This window comes from Camelus dromedarius, chromosome 22 (genome assembly GCF_036321535.1).
Source record: "Camelus dromedarius isolate mCamDro1 chromosome 22, mCamDro1.pat, whole genome shotgun sequence".
NCBI classification, from domain to species: Eukaryota; Metazoa; Chordata; class Mammalia; order Artiodactyla; family Camelidae; genus Camelus; species Camelus dromedarius.
Window position 1 is genome coordinate 32300126 of NC_087457.1, and position 18760 is coordinate 32318885.

Below are 18760 nucleotides of genomic sequence, written 5' to 3' on the forward strand. Positions count from 1 at the left end.
GCACAGTCCTGTCTTTTCCAGAATGTGATGCGGTTGAAATCGCATAGTATGTAGCCTCTTCAAATTGCCTTCTTTCACTTAGTAAATGACTTTTTAAAGGCATGACTAGCTGTACATTTGTTTAGTGACCTCTTACACTTGATTATTCAGCTACATTAACTGGCTAAAACCTCCACTGTGTCTCTTCAGGAACTTAAGGTCTTCTTCCCCATCAGGGGATGAGTGTGGGTTTCAAATAAGATGATGAATGCAAAAGTGTGCTGGAAACTGTAAGATGCTACAGCATGGCAGGGACTGTCATTGATTGCAGTTAATCTTAATAACCATATTAGAAACATCTTATCAAGATCTGTATAAATCTCACAGTAAAGCTTACATTCCACACAATCTTCTCAGGTTAAATGGTCTGACTTTATACCTCAAGGCACAGCTTCACTGTGTCAGTGAAGGGCAGTTACATCGAAAAGGACAGTTGTAAATGCACCTGTAGAACGACCTGATTTACATCAGATGGCTGAGCGCCTCTGCAGAAACACCTTGCCCCACAGCCCTCCTGGCATCTTCTCCTAAACCGCCCTACCTGTGCCCCGTCACACATGCAGGTAGTGCCGGGAGCCCACTAGCACAGTCAGACCTTAAGGTTAAACTTACTTTTTATCGCTTCAGCTTTCAGTAAGCCATGAGCATTGCTACTCTTTTGTATGTTCTGTTCTTACAGAAGACAGCAGGAGCTAAATGAATATTAAAGAGCAGGCATTCTGGGGTTAACTGGTCAACCCGCACATCTTGGTAGAAAAGATTCAAAACTCCTAAGAGGTATTGTTTCCTCCGGGCTCCTGAAAGCATTTTCTCTGCCATTAGATTTGTGGATCAACAAGATATTATCAACTCCTGGTTATATGCTGGATAATCACAAACATAAGTCTGAAGATAATTGAAGTATTCCTTTGAGTTTTACTAAGTACTATCTAGTCTTTGGAATCTTGAAAAATTATTACATACAGATGTAGCTTAAAACTTCTCCAAGCAAAACGATCTTCTTAATGGGAAATCCTGGTACAAAAATGCTGCTAGAGAGAAGGTATTTTGCTGAATAACATAAAATAATCAAACTCTGACCACAAGCCAATTATCTGTATTTAACATTTGGTTTATGTGTATGAAATTCCTTATTATTTTTAGCTACTAAGACATAGATTCTTAAGTTTCCTAATAAAATAAAATAAACTTATCCAGTCTTAACAAAGTATTAATAACAGGAATTCCTAACCTGAATTGGTTTTAACTTAACTGCAATAGGGAAATGCTCTTAAAAGCAGTGATGGTTGGGATAATTATGTTACAGTTTAAAGAACCAACATTAATCAGACCACCATCCCCTCAAAAAACGACTGTTCATTCTGTGATGTACAATTAATTGTCCATGTTTTCAAATACGGTTCCCTTCTGGCTTTGGACAAGCACAATAAATCTATATGCTCTTCCTCTAATTGGACCATGTTTAATATGTATCATTTATTTATTGTGACGTGACTAGCCTGCCTTGTGCCAGGAAGGTTTTCCAGCTGCAACGGACAGAACCGATAGTGTGCTGCTCTTCCCTTCCCCATCTTCCCCTCCAGACACCACTACCGTTAAGAATAAATGGTCTCTGGATGAGGGGGAAAAAGGATGAAAATATCTGATGAATAAACAATTCTCTCTACTTAATTGGGGCACTTTCTCCACCCACTTCAGTTTTAAGTGACTCAAAATCTGAAGAAGGGAATACGGGTCAACTCTAGCAGCCACGGAGATGACCCAGCACCACTCCCTCACCTCTTCCCAAGCAAGGGGGCTCTCAGCTCGTTACTGTGATGCAGCATCCTTCGCTGGTTTGTTTAAATGTCTACAGAGTTCTTGCAAAAAAAAAATAATAACGTTCATATGACGGCAGTCACAAAGGTCAAAGCAGAGAAACGCTCTTTCCGCCCTTGTATAGCTGTTACCGTGCAATGACGGAGGCAGGGTGCTGCCGGTCGTCAGCACAGCGGCTGCCATTTAGCAGGTGCACGTGACCTGTGACACTGGCTCACTGAGTTTCATGGCAGCCCATTAAAGGAAGAGACTGTTCTCCCTTTACTGAGGAAACTCAGGCTCAGGGTGGTATCCGACGCCACACAGTTGACAAGACGACGATCGAGTTTACTTCAGAGCTTCTTACAATAACACAGATAGTTCAAAAGATTTAAATAGAGATCCATACATCTCTTTGTGTGGATCAGGAGAGCTAACAGACTCACAGTGGTCCCTAACACCTGCCATTCTGACACTACACACAACAGTCTCACCCAAAGCACACCCACCACTAGGAAGAAGAGCAGGTGTGGGAAATACAGGGACAGTGAAAAGACCAACTGAGGTAGATACTGTTTCCTTTTACCCCAGGGGATGCTGAGAAGTGTGGACATGCTAAGTGACTTGCTAGGTTCCAGAGATACTCGGCTGCACAGCAGGGATTTAAACCCAGGTATGACCTCGTACCAAGCCCTGCAGTTAATGGCACTGTTGCACCTCCTCCCAGCTCTGCTTTCTCACTCTCAGGACTGGACCCAGAGCAGTGAAACCCAGATGATTAAGCCTCCATGTGATGGTGATGTTGCAAAAGCTTAAACAGCAGCTGCCGTCCTTTGGCGTCTCAAGATGCACATCCAACAGCAATACGGCAGCCAGTGGCTCTGCACACAATGGCACCCTGTTGCCCATGTTTTCAGACATAGGGAGGGACTCACGAATAAGTAAAACTGGAATGTAACTCTTCCCAAGACAGCCCTGGAGGAATAAGGGGTGGCAAACTGAGAAGCTGTGAAGAGCAGGAACTTACTCCATTCACACACAGACCTCTGCCCCCCGAGGTTAGCCACTGCCTTTTCATTTATTCAGATGCTGGTTTAGACATGACTCAGACTCCGTGCCGTCTCTGTTTAATGGAATGCACCATTTTTTTTTTGAGGTATAACTTAGAATAAAATGAACAAATCTGAAGTGTGTAACTTACATGCAGATACCTGTATAATGACCACCAGAGGGCGCCCTCCTGCCCCACCCACTCCATAGCCCCTCCTCTCAAGACTGCCCTCTGCCACTATAGGTTAATTTTGCTAAGTTTGGTACTTCACCTAATTGGAATACAGTATGTACTCTTTTTTGGCGTTTTTAATTATCTCTGCGATTTTCCCATGTTGTTGTGTGTATTAAAGTTCACCCTTTTCCATTACCGCGTAGTGTTTCATTGTGTGACACAACTTATGTGCCCCTTGTACCACTGTAGCTGGAAACCCGGGATCTTTTGTGGAAGTCAACACTTCTTAATTGGACAAACCCACGTGTTGCTCTTCTTGTACTGTTATCTTTGGAATCTATCTTTGGAATTGGCCTGACTTAAAGCTCCCTTGAATGACTTCCAAGACTAACCTACCTTCTAACGGAACTCGCTCTTCAGAAAACATATTGCAGAGTGGTTTTGGTGTTGATTCCTGAGGAGCCGAGAGAGAACTTTGAGGAATATGTTTAAGTACTGGTCGAACATAATACAGCCGCACTAAGGTTACAACAGGAGGTCATCCAGGAGATAGTAAGTACAGCAGACAACTAAGGAAAGGACAGGCTGTGTAAACAGGGAGTGGAAAAGAAAGTGGGGCTAAAACATCGACCTGACCAGTGCTCACCCAGCACGCCCTGTCCCCTGACACTTTGTTTTCCAGCATCAGAGATGATGCTTCACACACACAATTTCCCTGATTAGAGCTTGCTTCTGGGGGCACCAGGATTTTTTCTTTTTCAAACCTTTCTAAATGGTTTACACTTCAAAATATGAGTCTTATGGTCATCATTATTAAAACCCATTAGGTGTACTTTCTGCACCAGGGGTCATATCAGCTCCTCCCTTGACGGGGGCAGGCTGTTCCTGCTTTGGAAAGAGCTATAGGGACCACCCAGGCCCCAGCAACCGGGCCATGAACGACCGAGAGCTGCTTCCCTGAGGCCGGGGTGGAGCTAGTGGCCACAGGGAAGAAGGGTTAAGATGAGGGTCACATCCCAGTTCTGAGTTCACCACTGCCGTTTTCAGGAAACTTCCCAGGCCAGTGTGGACTTCTCCCCCCAGAGCCATCCATGCGCCAGGAGGTTTAGGGGTTCAGGAACATTTAAAAGAGGTCTACACACACCACGTCAAAGTGCTGGGATGCGGGACGGGCGTTCTGGGAAAACCTTCACTGAAGTTCTAACTCTGGCCTCTTTAAGCCAAAGTGCCTCTAAAGTCACTGCAGAAGAGCGCCAAGATTCCAGCAGAACCAGCCACTCATAATTTGATTCCCAGAGAGCAGCCAAAACTCCAGCGTAGGTCCTCCCGCTGAGGGGACTCAGCAAAGACGCCGAGCCATAAAGTGTAAGCTGGAATGTGGACCACGTCAACTCACAACCAGATTTCTACAATGGAGGGAACTGTCGAGAATTCACTAGCACTGACGGAATTAACCTGGCTTGCAGGAGTCAAGACCAAGTCACAGCAGTGACCACAGTGGTTTTTGGTTTAAAAAATGGGGGCAAGATGACTCTTATTTTGATTGAAATAAACAAATGAACTCTTAACAACAGGAAAACCTCTGCCACAGCTCTCTGCTTTGTGTGTGTCCTCATCCCTCATTTCCACTTCCTCTTTCCCTTCACCTCCACTTCCTGTTTCCCCTCATCCCCACTTCCTGTTTCCCCTCACCTCATTCCCACTTCCTGTTTCTTCTCACGCCTCATTCCCACTTCCTGCTTCCCCTCACTGCCACTTCCTGTGTGTGCCTTCATTTCTTATTCCTACTTCCTATTTGCCCCTTCACTCCTCACCCTCACTTCCTATGTGTGCTTTCACCCCTCATTTCCACCTCCTGTTTTCCCCTCACCCCTCCTTCCCACTCCCTTTACACCTTCACCCCTCACCCCCATTTCCTATTTGCCCCTCACCCCTCACCCCCACTTGCATGTGAGCTTGCTGTTCCCACTGAATTAGTTTGATGTGGATCTAAGTGACTTGTGTGAATGGTTTCATGGGGCTCTGAAGACAAGGAGGCATGCTGCACTGTCAGACACCCCTCAAAAAGCACTTGATGACATAAATATTTGCCCCTAACGATGAAGCAAAGTGAGCCAGCAGTTCTGTGGTGGCCCAGAGTGATGCTATGGCACCTCACCCCGTTGACAGAGAACTATCTCTTGAAATTATTTTTTTTCCCCTTCAAGTTGTGAGTAAAAATTGAAGCATGCAAAAGAAAAAGTCAGTTCTGAATGGCATGCTTTTTATAACTTGCGGCAGCGGAGTGAAAGGGGAGAGGAATTTTCCACGAGCTTCCATGGAGTAGACATGCGTGCAAGGCAGCGGGGTGAGGGGCAGACTCCAGAACTGAAACTAATTATGGGAAAATGATTCACGTCCCTGTACTTTTACCACAAGCATTTGGAGAATCACCCTGAAAATTTATTTCCCAAATTGCTCTGGTGTTCAAGTAAATTTGGCTTTTCTGTATGTTATAAAACTAGTTCAGCTTTGAACAAGTGAGGATGGCAAGCATGCAAACTATAAATTACATGCAGAAAGGGACCGTGTTACTTTTGTAAAACTGGCGCGGAGTCTGTACTTCCACTACACCGCCAGACACACAGCAGCCCGAGGCCGCCACGCTCTCCCGCAGAACGTGGGCACGTTGCTCTAAGAACGTTTCTCCCAAGTACATGATGCTTAGGAAAGTCGTTGGCCTGAAACGAGATACTGCGCCAAACAATGAGCTCGCAAGAAGCGCGGTTGTATTTCTTTATGGCCAAAGTTAGGAAATATTCACGTGTACGTCTTAATGAAGATCTTGTATGTTTACTAGTTCTTTTTGACTTACTGTTTTTCCAATAAGCATTATCCAATCACAGAAATAGCAAATACAGACAATATCTGGGTGGGGGGAAGGGAAGCTGCGCAGAGGGTGCACTGGGCGTGCACCCTCCTCAATGCTGGAAAACTAAAGTAACCCGTTACTTACGAGTTGTGGAATGTTTGCTAGTTAACTAGGCACTGCTCACTTCTCACACTCAGGAATCAGCTCCGACACCACCGTCCCATTTCAAGTTCCAGGCTGAGTCTGTGCAGTACTTGCTTTTTACAACGGCAACCACCCAAAACCCAGCCTTGCTCAGCGGCACAAGCTAACAGTGTTGAAACCAAGCTTCTCTGAGCTACTGTTTCTTCCAGTGGCTGACAGATGTTAGGCATTGTTGGCTTTCCCTCGAAGAGTTAAGCTATCTCCAGTGCTCCCAGGAGTTTGCTGCAGGGACCCAGGCTGGCTTGGCACACAGTCTGGGAACTCTGCTCGTTGGTTCCATTTAATTTTCAGACTAGCGTGGGACAACAGGCACTTATATACTGCTTTTACCAGTGAGAAATCTGAGGTTTAAAAAGTTGTTCTGGGAGCTAGTATGTTGCTGAGCTAGGATTCACACCCAGGTGTGTCTGCGTCCCACAACCTGCGCTGTAATGAAGACTTCACAACAGCTTCCCATCACAAATGTGACTTCCTTCCCACCTTAATCCAACACAGACAAAGCTACTTTATTCATGTTTCTACACTGCCGCTCAAAAAGCAAGAGCTACTTGAACTGGAGTAACTCAAAATATCGTTAAGTGCGGTAGCTAATTCATTTATTTCGCTTTTCTCAGAGTAATTTTGTATTCCTTCCAGTGGGCTATGGGCAGCACAACTCTGCAAAGAGTGAATCATTTTCTTGCTACACTCACCACTGAAGATGCAGTCCATGACTCAGGCATTTATTTACTTATTTATTTATTACTTATTTTTAGACTAATGGGAACTGGACGAATTCTTTCTTGGTCTTCCAAGAGCAAATGACTTTTATGCTTGATCCGGAAAGAATTAAGTTTAGGAATGTTAAACTACTAATTTACCTAATTGAGTACTTTTAACCCTCTTTGGGCAGCTGGAACAGTTTAATCTATGACTGTCTGCAGACAGTCACTTCAAAACTGCTTTTTGAAAGTTCATTTCTTTAGGTGGTACCTAGGTACCACGGGATGAAAGCTACAGAAACAAGTAAATAAAATCAGCTGTAGCAACTAGGGTCGTAGTGTCGCAGCAAAATTGGTTGAATATTTCATTTTTAATGTCTTTTCCATTAAAAATATTTTTGTTGTGGTTTCAAACACAGGAAAGGTATAAAGTGTACTAACCTTTAAGTTGACAGCTCTGTGAACTTTTAAAATATGAATTTACTCGTGTTACTAGTGCTGGGGTCAAGACAGAAAACGTTTCAAGCACCCAGAGCGTCCCCTCATGCTCCTTCTCCATTAATAACTCTGGCACCCAGTAAACGCCTCCCAACCAGAAATCACTATTCTGGCTGTTGTCGCCACCAGCAGGCTTGGTCTAGCCCTGAACTTGAGATGAATGGGGTTGTACAGTCAGTGCTCTTTTGCGTGGGTTTCTTTCCCTCCACGGGATGCCTGGGACAGCATTTAATTTGACTAGCAATCTGTTGTGTTATTTTAAAAAATTGAGTTGCAGCGCACTAGCACAGCAAGCCAGTCCCCAAGGAGCAACGTTCACACGTTGAAATAATAATTCTATCGTGAGACAGAAACCACTGCAAAATGCTCACCAAGGGATGCTGCTCAGCAGTTTCCATTTGGTGTCACATCCTTGGCCACAAAACCTATTTCAAATCCTCATGATTTGGGCAGCCCAACCGATTTTACAGAGCAAGTGAGTCTGTAAGAAAGGTTCATCTCATGGCAACGCGTAACTCTGGATGCCACATCGGTGTCTTTGTTTAAATGGATGCCTTCTTTGAGTGAAATTTTATTCAAAAATTACTTTAGGATAAGTAACTAATCTTACAGAAACGTAATGCTGCGCATTTGACCTCCACCTGGGGCAGCGACATCTCCACTTTACAGCCCAGGTTTGCAGATCTGTTCTTACTGCACCTCTGGAGAGAAAGCGACACCCCTTGCGTGTGAACGGCATGCCCCTGCAGTAAAAGATCGAAATGAACTCCCTCGAAAAATGAGTCAGGCACAGCATCATCCCTAGGGCGGGTATTCTGTAGAGAGAAGTTTGATACAACATATACTTTGTAGTCAGACACGCTCTTATTTCGGGTCTGGAGGCCTTGGAAGACATAACCAGATGCTCACTGATTTGTCCAAAGTCAGAATCACCAACTGTGGTTCCCGGGGGAGGCTTTCTTCACGGGGAGTCAAACTGCAGTCACCACAGTTCCTCGGGACTGCGAGCCACAGGCAGACAGGGACACGCACAAGGCTCTCCCCTGGCCTTCCAGACTGAACCGCGGTCCCAGCTGGGCTAGCAAAACATTTCAGCGGTGAACAGTAGGTGCTTTGGTATATGCTTGATACACTTCTTATCAAATTTCAGACCAAGAGATAAAGAAAAGAATTATAATTAGTTAAAAAAAAAAGGCCATACTATTCTATTTGCCACATAATGTAGGTATGGAATATTGTTCTGTTTTTGTTGCATTGTTTCTGATTAGAAAAAAAATTACTAATGATCAGGTTTAAATTAGTTGTTAAAATGCTTAAAAATGCATTACAGCTTTAAAAATTAACCTGCAAAACACAACCTATTAAAGAAAAAAATTTATATTTCTCATGTGAATTAAAAAAAAAAGGATCGATCACTTTTAGGATGCTTTGCTACATATGAGCACACAGGCCACTGACTTACATAAACTAATATGAAAATTAAAAAAAAATTACAGCTTTAAACCCTTGTGAGGACTGAACCAGAGGTCGAATTAGAGATCGTCTAATACAGTAGAAAAGGTAGACTTTCTGTCCTTTGTGGTTCAGAAAAGCATGAACTCTAGCTGTCACAAAATCATAAAATTAAAAAAGCTGCAGCTACAGCTTTATGAACATGAAAAGCAAAATGAAAAGAACAAACTTGCCGAAAGGTTTCCTAGCATCCTCGCAGTTCGGCCGGCCAGAGCATGGCGTGAAGGAAGCTCCCTCAGCTCGCCCCCACCCCCAAAGCACCGTGGGAATGTCAGTCGCCTCCGTGGAGAGAGTTCGCAAGTATATGCTGTACCCAGTTATTCAAATCCACCGGCAAGTACCTAGCATGGTGTTCAGACAAGAGAACGTGAGCAGTTCACAGAGAGCTATCGGCCATACTGAGAAAACACCGTAAAACGCACGTTTGCTGGGGGTGGGTCAGTATATGATCGTATACAAGGGATGGAATACTTCGTCGTTAAGTTCTCACGCAGTTAATCCCGTGTCCTTTGGGCATCTTCCGCTGCTATCCCCGAGGCCCTCTCCGCTGGAGCTCTCCCCCTCCCAGCTGGCTAGCAGACAGGAGCTGCAGCGGCAGAAGGGCCTGGCGGGAGGTCTGCTCTGCTGGGAGGCGCTCCGCTCAGCGGGGCTGCACGGCCCCTTCATTCCGCGATTTCTCAGGCATCCCATCTGCATTCCCACCCCGCTTCTCTTTCTTTTAAAGAAGCAACACCAGCTTCCTGCCTTCCTTATAAAGAACTAGTTTGTCTTGAAAGTATCAAGACAAAAACCATTTAAATTAGTCTTTTCCCTTTCGCAGCCCTACAGTGGAGTCACTGCAACAGTGTACATGTATTTCATGTTAAAAGGAAAAAAAAAAGCCTGCTTCAAAGATGATAACACGGTCTTGTTCCTAGAAATCTACCTGGGATTTTGGCAAACCCACATAAGGCAGAAAGAGACAGCAGAAATGAGATGCATAAAAGGCATAAATAAGCTTTGGGATAAAAGACATAAATAAGCTGTGGGTGAGACGTGTGAGTGCTCTGACCTTGGTTTTCTGGCAGTGGGTCACTGGGGTTTTAACGTTACTCTACTGTCAGCTGGTGCTGGGATCCAGGGGCCGGAACCTCATTCATATGAGAGTTCAGCAGTGTTATTGATTTATCAAGTCTTCCCTTCTCCCCAGTTTTTGAAGGTCTGTCACCCCAAGGAGAGGTGACAATGGATGGCCGTATCTGTCTGTATTCATCTCCACACTCGACCACATATGTATGTTTATACACATGCATGTGTTTATGAATACACAATGTTTCAAAGATTCTGCCTGCCACAGAAAGACACTGAAATATTTACTCACTTATTTCTCAGCACACCTTGATTTCAGACAGGCAAGAACACTTTAGTTTTTAAAAAGTAATCCCCAGTATTTTGTAGACTAAATTCATTAAATCTCCTTCCCAGAGCTGAATGTCTGCTCACACTGCAATGGCTGACAAGTCAGTTGCTTTTATCAGGGAAAGAATAGTCTGGTGTTCCCTCTCTACCTCTGCAGGAAGCATCACCTGCCTCTCCTAGGCTGCGAACAAACTCTCCCAGGAACCAGCCCAGTGCAGGAGTCTCGGTGCAGCCGAGCATTGGCTGAGGTGAAAGAAAAGTTCTCCTCAACTGCTGCAGCTGCGACAGCCTGCCAAGTTCACGTTCCGTCTTCTGCACATGGGGATCGTGGCCTCTGCCTGCAGCCTCACCCTTTCTCCATTCGTGACCAACACGGCCCTTTTCAGAAGGGCCTCCTTTACAACAGCTCTCCCCCGGCAATGTCAGCAGGCTGCAGGTGTCAGGGCTGTGACCCAAGCATCTCAGGCGACCTGGGTCCTGGAGCCACACCATCTTGGCCTCAACCCTCTGTCACAGTAGCGGCGGGGCCGGGGGGCTGTGCGTGAGACCTGACTGCTCTGACCTTGCTTTTCGGGCCCTGCCGTGGTCAGTACCCCAGACCCCTGCTTCCTGCCCGGGGAACCCTGCGGGGCTCCTGCAAGCACAGCCCAGCAGCAGGGGGAGCTGATGCCGGGGGCCACCCTGGCCCAGCCAGGGACGGCAGCACCCTCTTTCTTGCCCAGGTGGACAGTTCTGAAACACGTTTCCTAGGGCTCCTCAGAAGGTTCTGTGGGACTTTTCACCGGTTGCCAGAGTGGTGGTCAATGGAGTCCGCGTGTCTGAACTGGCCTCCTCCTCCCTGCTTCCCCCTCCGTCCTCCGCGGCTGCTCCCTGGACCACTTCCTAAGTAAACTTCCTGCACGCAGGCCTCTGTATCGGGCTCTGCTCTGGGGGAAACCCAAGCTAAGGCAGAATGAGAATCAAGTGAGATCTAAATATGTATCTATATAAGCACTTGGCGACTCTAAATTGCTGTAATTATTCTTGCTGTATATAAACATGCTCATAATCTTACAGTATCTGCTGCATTTTATCTGCTCCTTGACGTACAAGTATCTGTAAGGTGCTGCAAGCCAGAACTCTAGCAAATATCTGGCTGAGTTTATATGTACCTTAAGAGCCCTCTTAAAAGCTGCACGTGTGTAAAACATGAACCGCTTTTCCCATGTGAAATGCCCTAAGTTTTGCTATACCAGCGTCGTGAAGCTTGCATATATTTAAAAGGGCTGCTATTGACTTAAAAAAACAGCCTTTTTATCAGTAGGCAATGACTGGAACATTTTGAGGGGAAAAATACACTTTCTGCTAGATTCTGGAGTGATCATGAGGGTGTAACATACAAAGAGGCAAAGAGAGAGTGAATGCATGTGATTTTTAAAAACCCCATTAAATAATGAAAAGGAATATGCAGTTTTACTCACAGATAAAAGCAGACGTACGCCCTGATGGGGCCCAGATGTACTGGTGTACTCAGGTAACTTAAAATTTCGTTTGTCACAGGAGGAGGGGACAGGTATTAACTTCAGTCTGGCACCAACTGTCCCCAGTCGAGTCTTCAGGTTACTAGTCAGCACTGGGCTCGTCTGTTTATACTACTGAAAACAGGAGCCGGGTTATCGAGACCCGGAATCAGATAACAGAATGTCGCTCATACACGGTTAATAGAAAAAAGTGAAAAGCAGGCCAGAAAAAATGAGTTATCGGAATTACTTGAAAGATCCCACGTGTGCGGGTTGGTGGGGGGTGGAGGTCCACGCAGTCACCGTGGATGGAAATGGATTTGCTTATTAACCACAACAGCTATGCTGGCAGAGCCACGCTTACCCTGACGGCCTGTCCCCCAGACTTGGACGAGGACAGAAAAGGCCCAAATTACGGAGTTGGTGGAAGGCAAATGGCTCTGATGTGGGCTTTTCTGGATGTGCGAATTCAGGCAAGGCCTCAGCACAGAGAGGAAACGGAGGGACTCCCCAGCTCACGGGGCATCTGAACATCACCTCCAGCGCACAGGTGGTGCCCTCAGCCTCCGGCCCTGCACACCTTTCCCCCTGTAACCTCTGCATCGCCCCTGAGACACTGCTGGAGACACAACTGCTTGGGCAGTAAAACCTCTGGATTAAAAACCAAAACCAAACAAAACATTACGAGGAGGGGGAGGAAAGCCGTTTTACCACTTTTCTGAAGACCCTGAAGATGTTTCAGTTTCCTCATGACAGGGAACCAGGAGCATTAGGTCACAAGCCCTTCCAGACAGAATATCCCTCGATTTAATAACCTTGCATTCAAGCTTTCCAACTAATTTCAGGAGCAAATGTTTTGCTCATTGTTTCTAGGGCGTATGGCTGGAAAGTGGAATTTCCATATCCCAAGCAAATGAGAACATAACCCTGTAGTATTTTAGATTTAAAAATCAATAGACAAAAACAAAATATCTTGACATTGAATTGTCACACACAAGGCAGCCTATTTGAGGTGACCACACAGTGGTGTAGGGCCTGGCTGCAGGAGGGGAAGGCAAAGCAGAGGCAGACAGAGGCCCGAGGGATGAAGCGGCCTCGGTGGCCAGGGACACCTGGGAGGCAGCAGTGTCCAGGAAGTGAGGCAAGGGGATGACAGAGCACAGGTCAGGGAGGGAACCCAGGGCCCACCAGACAACCTGCCCTTCATCTCACGGCCACTGTGCAGGCTTGTCAAGCTTGCTCTGAGGGCCGCCACTCAGGTGGGACGGAGGTGGAGCAGGTGGGGGCTCCGTGACAATCTAGAAGATGGGAAGTGGGTTGGGGGGAGGCTTGGGTGGGAAGAAGGGATCAAGCTGGAGGGGTGACGGAGGTAGGAAAACACATCCTTTTAGGGGTGTGTGGGTGAAAGAGAGAACAGTTATAATATTTCGTTTCTAGACTGAAATGTTAGAGAGTACATTTCCAGTGAAACCTCAAGTTGTCTGTTAATTTCCTATGGAAACTGGGGCATTCAGATGGACAAAAACTAGTTTGGCCTCGGGACATGGAGCTCTGTTTAAGGAGAAGCGATCTTTGAGCCAGGATCTGTATGGTTGGTAAGGGACCAGCATCAGAATCTCCAAGTTAGGGATGGTTGTCCGGCGCTATCTATGTTTTCCTTCCCCCAGCCAATTTCAAGATTACTTTCTTTTTGGTACAAAAAATAATGATGATAATCTTGCTGAGAAGGAAGATAGCCAGGGAAACATTTCAGCATGTAATCAATCTGCCATAGTTGCTTCGCAAATTGACTTATTTTTCCTGTCAAATGTGATTTTTCCAGATGCTGGGGGAGTAATAAGAAACTTCGTTTCAAATGCTGGGGGAGCAAGGAAAACTTCAGGATATATTTTACATAAAATATATATATATACACACACATATATATGTCTATGTTGTGTTAAAATATTTTCTTCTGTTACTTGAGTTTTGCTGTGTTGATAACTTTTAAAGATGGTGTTTAGGGTGTAATTCTTTTTTTAAGCAAATCAAAATAATACCAAGCAAGGATCTATGTAACTATAATCACAGCGATGGCCTTAAAATGTTACTTTAAGTTTGGATGAGTCATTTGAATCCCAAGGAAAGAGAAACAGCTCAAGGACCCACACTTAGAAGAGCGCTTGGACCATCAATTAAGACAAGGACAAAACGAACGTCCACATGGTCCTTTCAGACTTGTCATGGGAGCCTTTCCCAGGCACTTGGACCCACAAATCAGAATCACTGCCTAATCATCTTCAGACCTGGAGGCAACGTCAAACGTTCCTGCGAAGCATGAGTACGTGAAGCCACCCTTGTGAAAAGGGAAAGAACCACACCCCTCCCTCGGGAGGTTCAAGTGTCCTGGAACAGTTTAGATAAGAGCTGCTAAGTGCAAACAGCCAGAAGGGAAGCATTTGGGAGCAGGGCGCTGCCCACAGGAGGAAAGATCTTATTTGCCACGTGTTTCTTCTTCTACTAAGACTTCCTTACACTGGAATGAAATTTCACTGGGCAGATTTCTGTATTCCTGGGTTTCAGTCACAGACCATAAAGACACAAGATAGTGAACAGAAAGACCTTCTGGGTAATAAACTGGGAAAGAACTAATTAGTCAAGGTCAAGAGACAGAGATTTTAGGGCACCTCTTCCCATGTGGAGCAGCCGAACCATCTTCATTTCCAGGTTTGGTCTTATGTTCCTTGACATGCAATGATTTAGGGAAAGGCTGCATTAAACGGGAAATCCTCACTTGGAAAATGTTCATTTTTATACTATGTAATGAATGTCCGGAGTCTTTCTCTTAAAAATTACTACTAGTCCTGGGAGAGAAAAGGACTCTGTCATGATGCTCCCAGGAGATGAGACTGGCACTGCTTATCTTCAGGTCTGGTCCCCTCCCCTCCCTCAACTGTGTAGTAGGTGGTCTATCTGTTTTTTAGGTGGTCTGTTTTTTTAAGGAACCGAGGACCTTGGAAATCGCACACTCACAGCAACTTTGGGATGGACCACTCTTGGCTGTTGAAAGGCAGGAAGTGGGCGTGGCCTCTGGGTGAACGCCAGTGCGCCTGGGGCCCCCAGCCCAGAAGTGCGCGCACCCTCGTGATGCTAGGCACGTGGGGTCCCCAGAGGGAGAGGACCACGGTGGCTGAGGCGCGGAAGCCACAAGCATCAGCTGTCGTCACTGTGGCTGTTACCGCTGTGACTGTTTCGGGCGCTACGCACATCCTTCTCTGTTCTGAAAGGGCACTCGACTACGCTACCACCCACATCTCTTAAAACCTTAATTCCGTTTCGCTCCTTCCAGTCTGAAAGGACAAATCTTGCTGAGAATCAACACAAAATCCTGATACTTGATATTCCTGTTTCTGTTTCACTTCTCTCCTAGAGACTTCAATCAGTTAGCCATTGGGTCAGATCACACAGAATTTCACTTTATTTAGTTACATTGTATATAGAAACTATACATGTGTCTACTAGATATATAATATCTAGATGCACACATCGCATGTATACAGAGATCTATAATTTGCTTCAGTGTAAGATTAACCACATACACCTTACACACATGCTTGGTCATCCTGAAAAGCTGAAAAATAGTGAGACTTAAAAAGCATTTTGTATTCTGTCGTTCTCAAGCTTAGAGAAAGATATGGCCGTAAAGTTAAGAAATTTTATTTTTAAAAATCAGGTCTTTTATGCCTTTTAAAGTTCCTGGGTCTAATTTTAAATTGGAACTTGACCTTAAAATGTCAGATTACAAACAGTCCTCTCGTGGCTCTCCACGGAGGTAACCACACTGACTCAGCATTCTGGAATCAGGGTGGGGGATGGTTAAGGATTCATCTTCTCCTCTAGTGAAGTGATTCAGGGCAACAAAAGACAGAAATGTTTTTATTTAGCTCTTAAGCACTGAAATCAATAAGAAGATTAAGGCTCATTTATACCAGTTTGTAAATTATTACTTCAGAGTATGGACTTAAACCAAACTCCAGCTTGAGTCTATCTTTACTTGTTCCAAACTTCCCAGAATAATTCTTTCTAAATATTATCTTTGCTGGGTGTTAAGACTAACTCAGACAACTCTTCTGGATGACTTACACAGCTTTAACTTTAACCTCAAGAATTCCATGACTCCCATGGTAATGAGAAAGTGAGAGTGAGACAGAGTGAGGGGGCGGGGCAGGGGGAGCAGGAGGGAGGGGAAATGACAAACTTCTATCTGTGAGTGCTCTTAAATCATGTATTTAAATTAGAAAAGCTACAATTTGTAAAAGCTGGGGGAAAGGAAAGAATGAATCAAGGAATAAAGGGCAAGCTAGTTAACAAAGGTTAACAAGGGTATCACATCTCAGGTTTCATGCAGTCCGCATTAGGGGTGGTTGTTGGAATGCCAAATAATAGCACCTGAGCTTTTTTTTTAACCAGTGATCTAATCTATTTTGACTCACATTGAGAACCAAAGGCTTCAACTGTAAGACTTTACAAATGATCAGAGGTCTAGTAATTGTCAGGTTTCATGCTACATTTGATCTGCCCCAAACAAGGGAGGCCACGAGCAACCGTGAACCATCAAGGTAACCAGCCGGGAGGAACACACCAGCCCAAGGGGCGGAGTCCATCACAGCAGCAGGAACTCCGCTCCCACACTAACCGTAAGGCCTCACACCACCACTCAAGACGCGGTGTGCAAACTGCGCCAACAAGGAAGCCCTGGGACTCCCAGGGAGAAGCCCCGCCCTTCCCATCCCATTTCCTTACTCTTACAGGCAGAAGCACAGAATCACTCAACGGTTAACATTTCAGGAGAAATTAAGTTTGAAGACTGGCTCTATGAATGGTTTCTTTGCAGAGAAGGACAAGTTTTAAAGAAAGGCACTATAGGCAGGTTTTTCTTTTAAAAAAAAGCAGTTTTATAATCTCAATTATTAAACTTAATAAAAAATTTTTGAGTCCTAACTATGTGAAAAAGAAATAAAAACAGGGTTTCTGCCCTCATGACCTTACAATTCAGACCAATGAAGGGGCTTGTGGTCCCACTGCTGGGCCATTAAGAAAAACAAAGAAAGGAAATTAAATTTTAAATACCCAAAGTTGTGCGTGCACAATGACTTTAAACGCAAAGCTTAATTAATCCTTAAGCACGCCTGACCAAACAGAAACACGCCTTACATATGAGGACTGTGGCTCCCAAAGTTGAGCAACTTGCTCAGAGTCCAAGGAAGACGGAGCAGTGTGCCTGGCTGAAGCCCACGTGCTCTTTCCACACCTGGCTGGCCTGCATTTGTGTGTAATTACATAATTCTACTGCCAAAGACCTAGGCAGCGAAGTGAGCCTCGCGATGCTCTTGTGCTTAAGTGAATTAAGACGAGCTGGCATGCCCACGGTCCGCAGTGACTGGCGGGAGAAGCAGCAGTCCTGCCTGGCATGTGAAATGCTGAGCCACTCAGCAGAGTCCCTGCGGTCCTGCCTGCTGGACTGCACAGCCATCTGCCCACCTCTGAGCTGCGGCCCCTTGCCGGCCACGGTGCGGACTTCCAGGAATCTAAACAGTTATCTTCCACACGTGATGTTACTGGGCTGCCAGACTCCGAGTTAACGTCAAGTCACACTGTATTTTACTGCTTGTGATTAAAAAAAAAAAATCCAGCAAGATTCCAAAATCAGAGCAAGGCATGAGTCTTTCAACAGATGTTTTAAAAGACAGGAAAACGAATTAGGAATGAGGTTTCTGATCATTCGACTAATGACTGTCTTTCTGATGCCTGTTCTTTTCTAGCTTGAGAACTACATCCAGGACAACATGAAGAAAGAAATGGTAGAGATACAGCAGAACGCGGTGCAGAACCAGACTGCCGTGATGATAGAAATAGGAACCAACCTACTAAACCAAACAGCAGAGCAAACCCGGAAGTTAACCGATGTTGAAGCTCAGGTGGGTCGTGACAGCCAGACGCGCAGCAGCACAGCATCGTGCTGCACGGCTACTGGTGAGACGATGGGAAAGCAAAGCAAGCTTGAGTAGAGGAGGGGAAAAAAGGATGTACTGACAAGAAGTTAAGAATCTGCACCCAGAGAGAAATCTAAAATCAGGACTAACTGGATGAATGAATCGAAGCAAAGCACTCGGCTTCCCTGGGCCTCTGGGGTTTTAACCATAAAATGGGGAGTTGGCTGGACTGACTGCCAAGTTCCCTTTTAGCTTTAAGATTCTATAAGCTATCGATGAATAGTAGTAGGAAAGAAGAAAATGAAATATGAAAACATTAGAAGAATAACAGTAAACCATTAAAACAAAATTCACCCAGAGCTACGCTGAATGACACAAAACCTGGTAAGAGGAGCCCAGGTGGGGAAAGAGTGCCGTTGGAGCGATTTACGGAGATGCGCCAAGTTCAAGCCTCATCATCGGTGAATCAGCTTTCTGGTTCCTAACCCTGGCTTTTTTTATAGGCTTATGAAGTTATACGTCATACTGCTCTGAGTTATACATAATGCTCCCCCCAAAAGTAGATTTAATCGTAAACGACTCCCATGACACACAATTCCACTTCGCTACTCAAGCTAAAGGACCGAGCAATGCCAAGTGTCAGCCAGGAGGGGAAGGGAGGTGGGAGAAGGCCCGAGCCTTCCGGCTGAGAGAAGCCCGCGTGGGGAAGGGCCCAGCGTTTCTCCTACCACCTCCCGGCGAACCGCCCCCGCCCGGTGAGGCAGAGAAACAGCAGGGGAGGGAGGTGGGAGGGAAGATTCTGATCTGAGGGTAAAATAAGAAGTTATTTGTTTACTGCACCTTTCCACAACAGCAGAACAGCTTAGGAAAAATAAATATTTCACACAGTGGATCACAAGTTACTGAAAATTGTAATCCCAAGAGGCAGTAAAATCCAAAAAGCTGAAAAGACACAAAAATCTAAAAGTAAGTGTATCAATATATCCGCTATCAATTATTAAAATAAATTAGTGATGTCTAGGTGACATTCCCACCTTTTGATAGTAAAACTGAGCAATCAAGCT

At 45.3% G+C, this 18760-nt stretch overlaps 2 protein-coding genes across 7 annotated transcripts in view; one reads left to right on the plus strand and one right to left on the minus strand.

Annotated features, from left to right (window-relative positions):
- MCPH1 (microcephalin 1) overlaps window positions 1–18760 on the minus strand; it is a 186914-nt gene that overhangs the window by 69097 nt on the left and 99057 nt on the right. The window lies entirely within an intron of this gene.
- ANGPT2 (angiopoietin 2) overlaps window positions 1–18760 on the plus strand; it is a 51465-nt gene that overhangs the window by 9935 nt on the left and 22770 nt on the right. For both annotated transcript variants that reach the window (XM_010974528.3, XM_010974529.3), the window contains exon 2: window positions 17526–17681. In XM_010974528.3, coding sequence (XP_010972830.2) covers window positions 17526–17681 — 156 coding nt within the window. The remainder of the gene's footprint in view (window positions 1–17525; window positions 17682–18760) is intronic.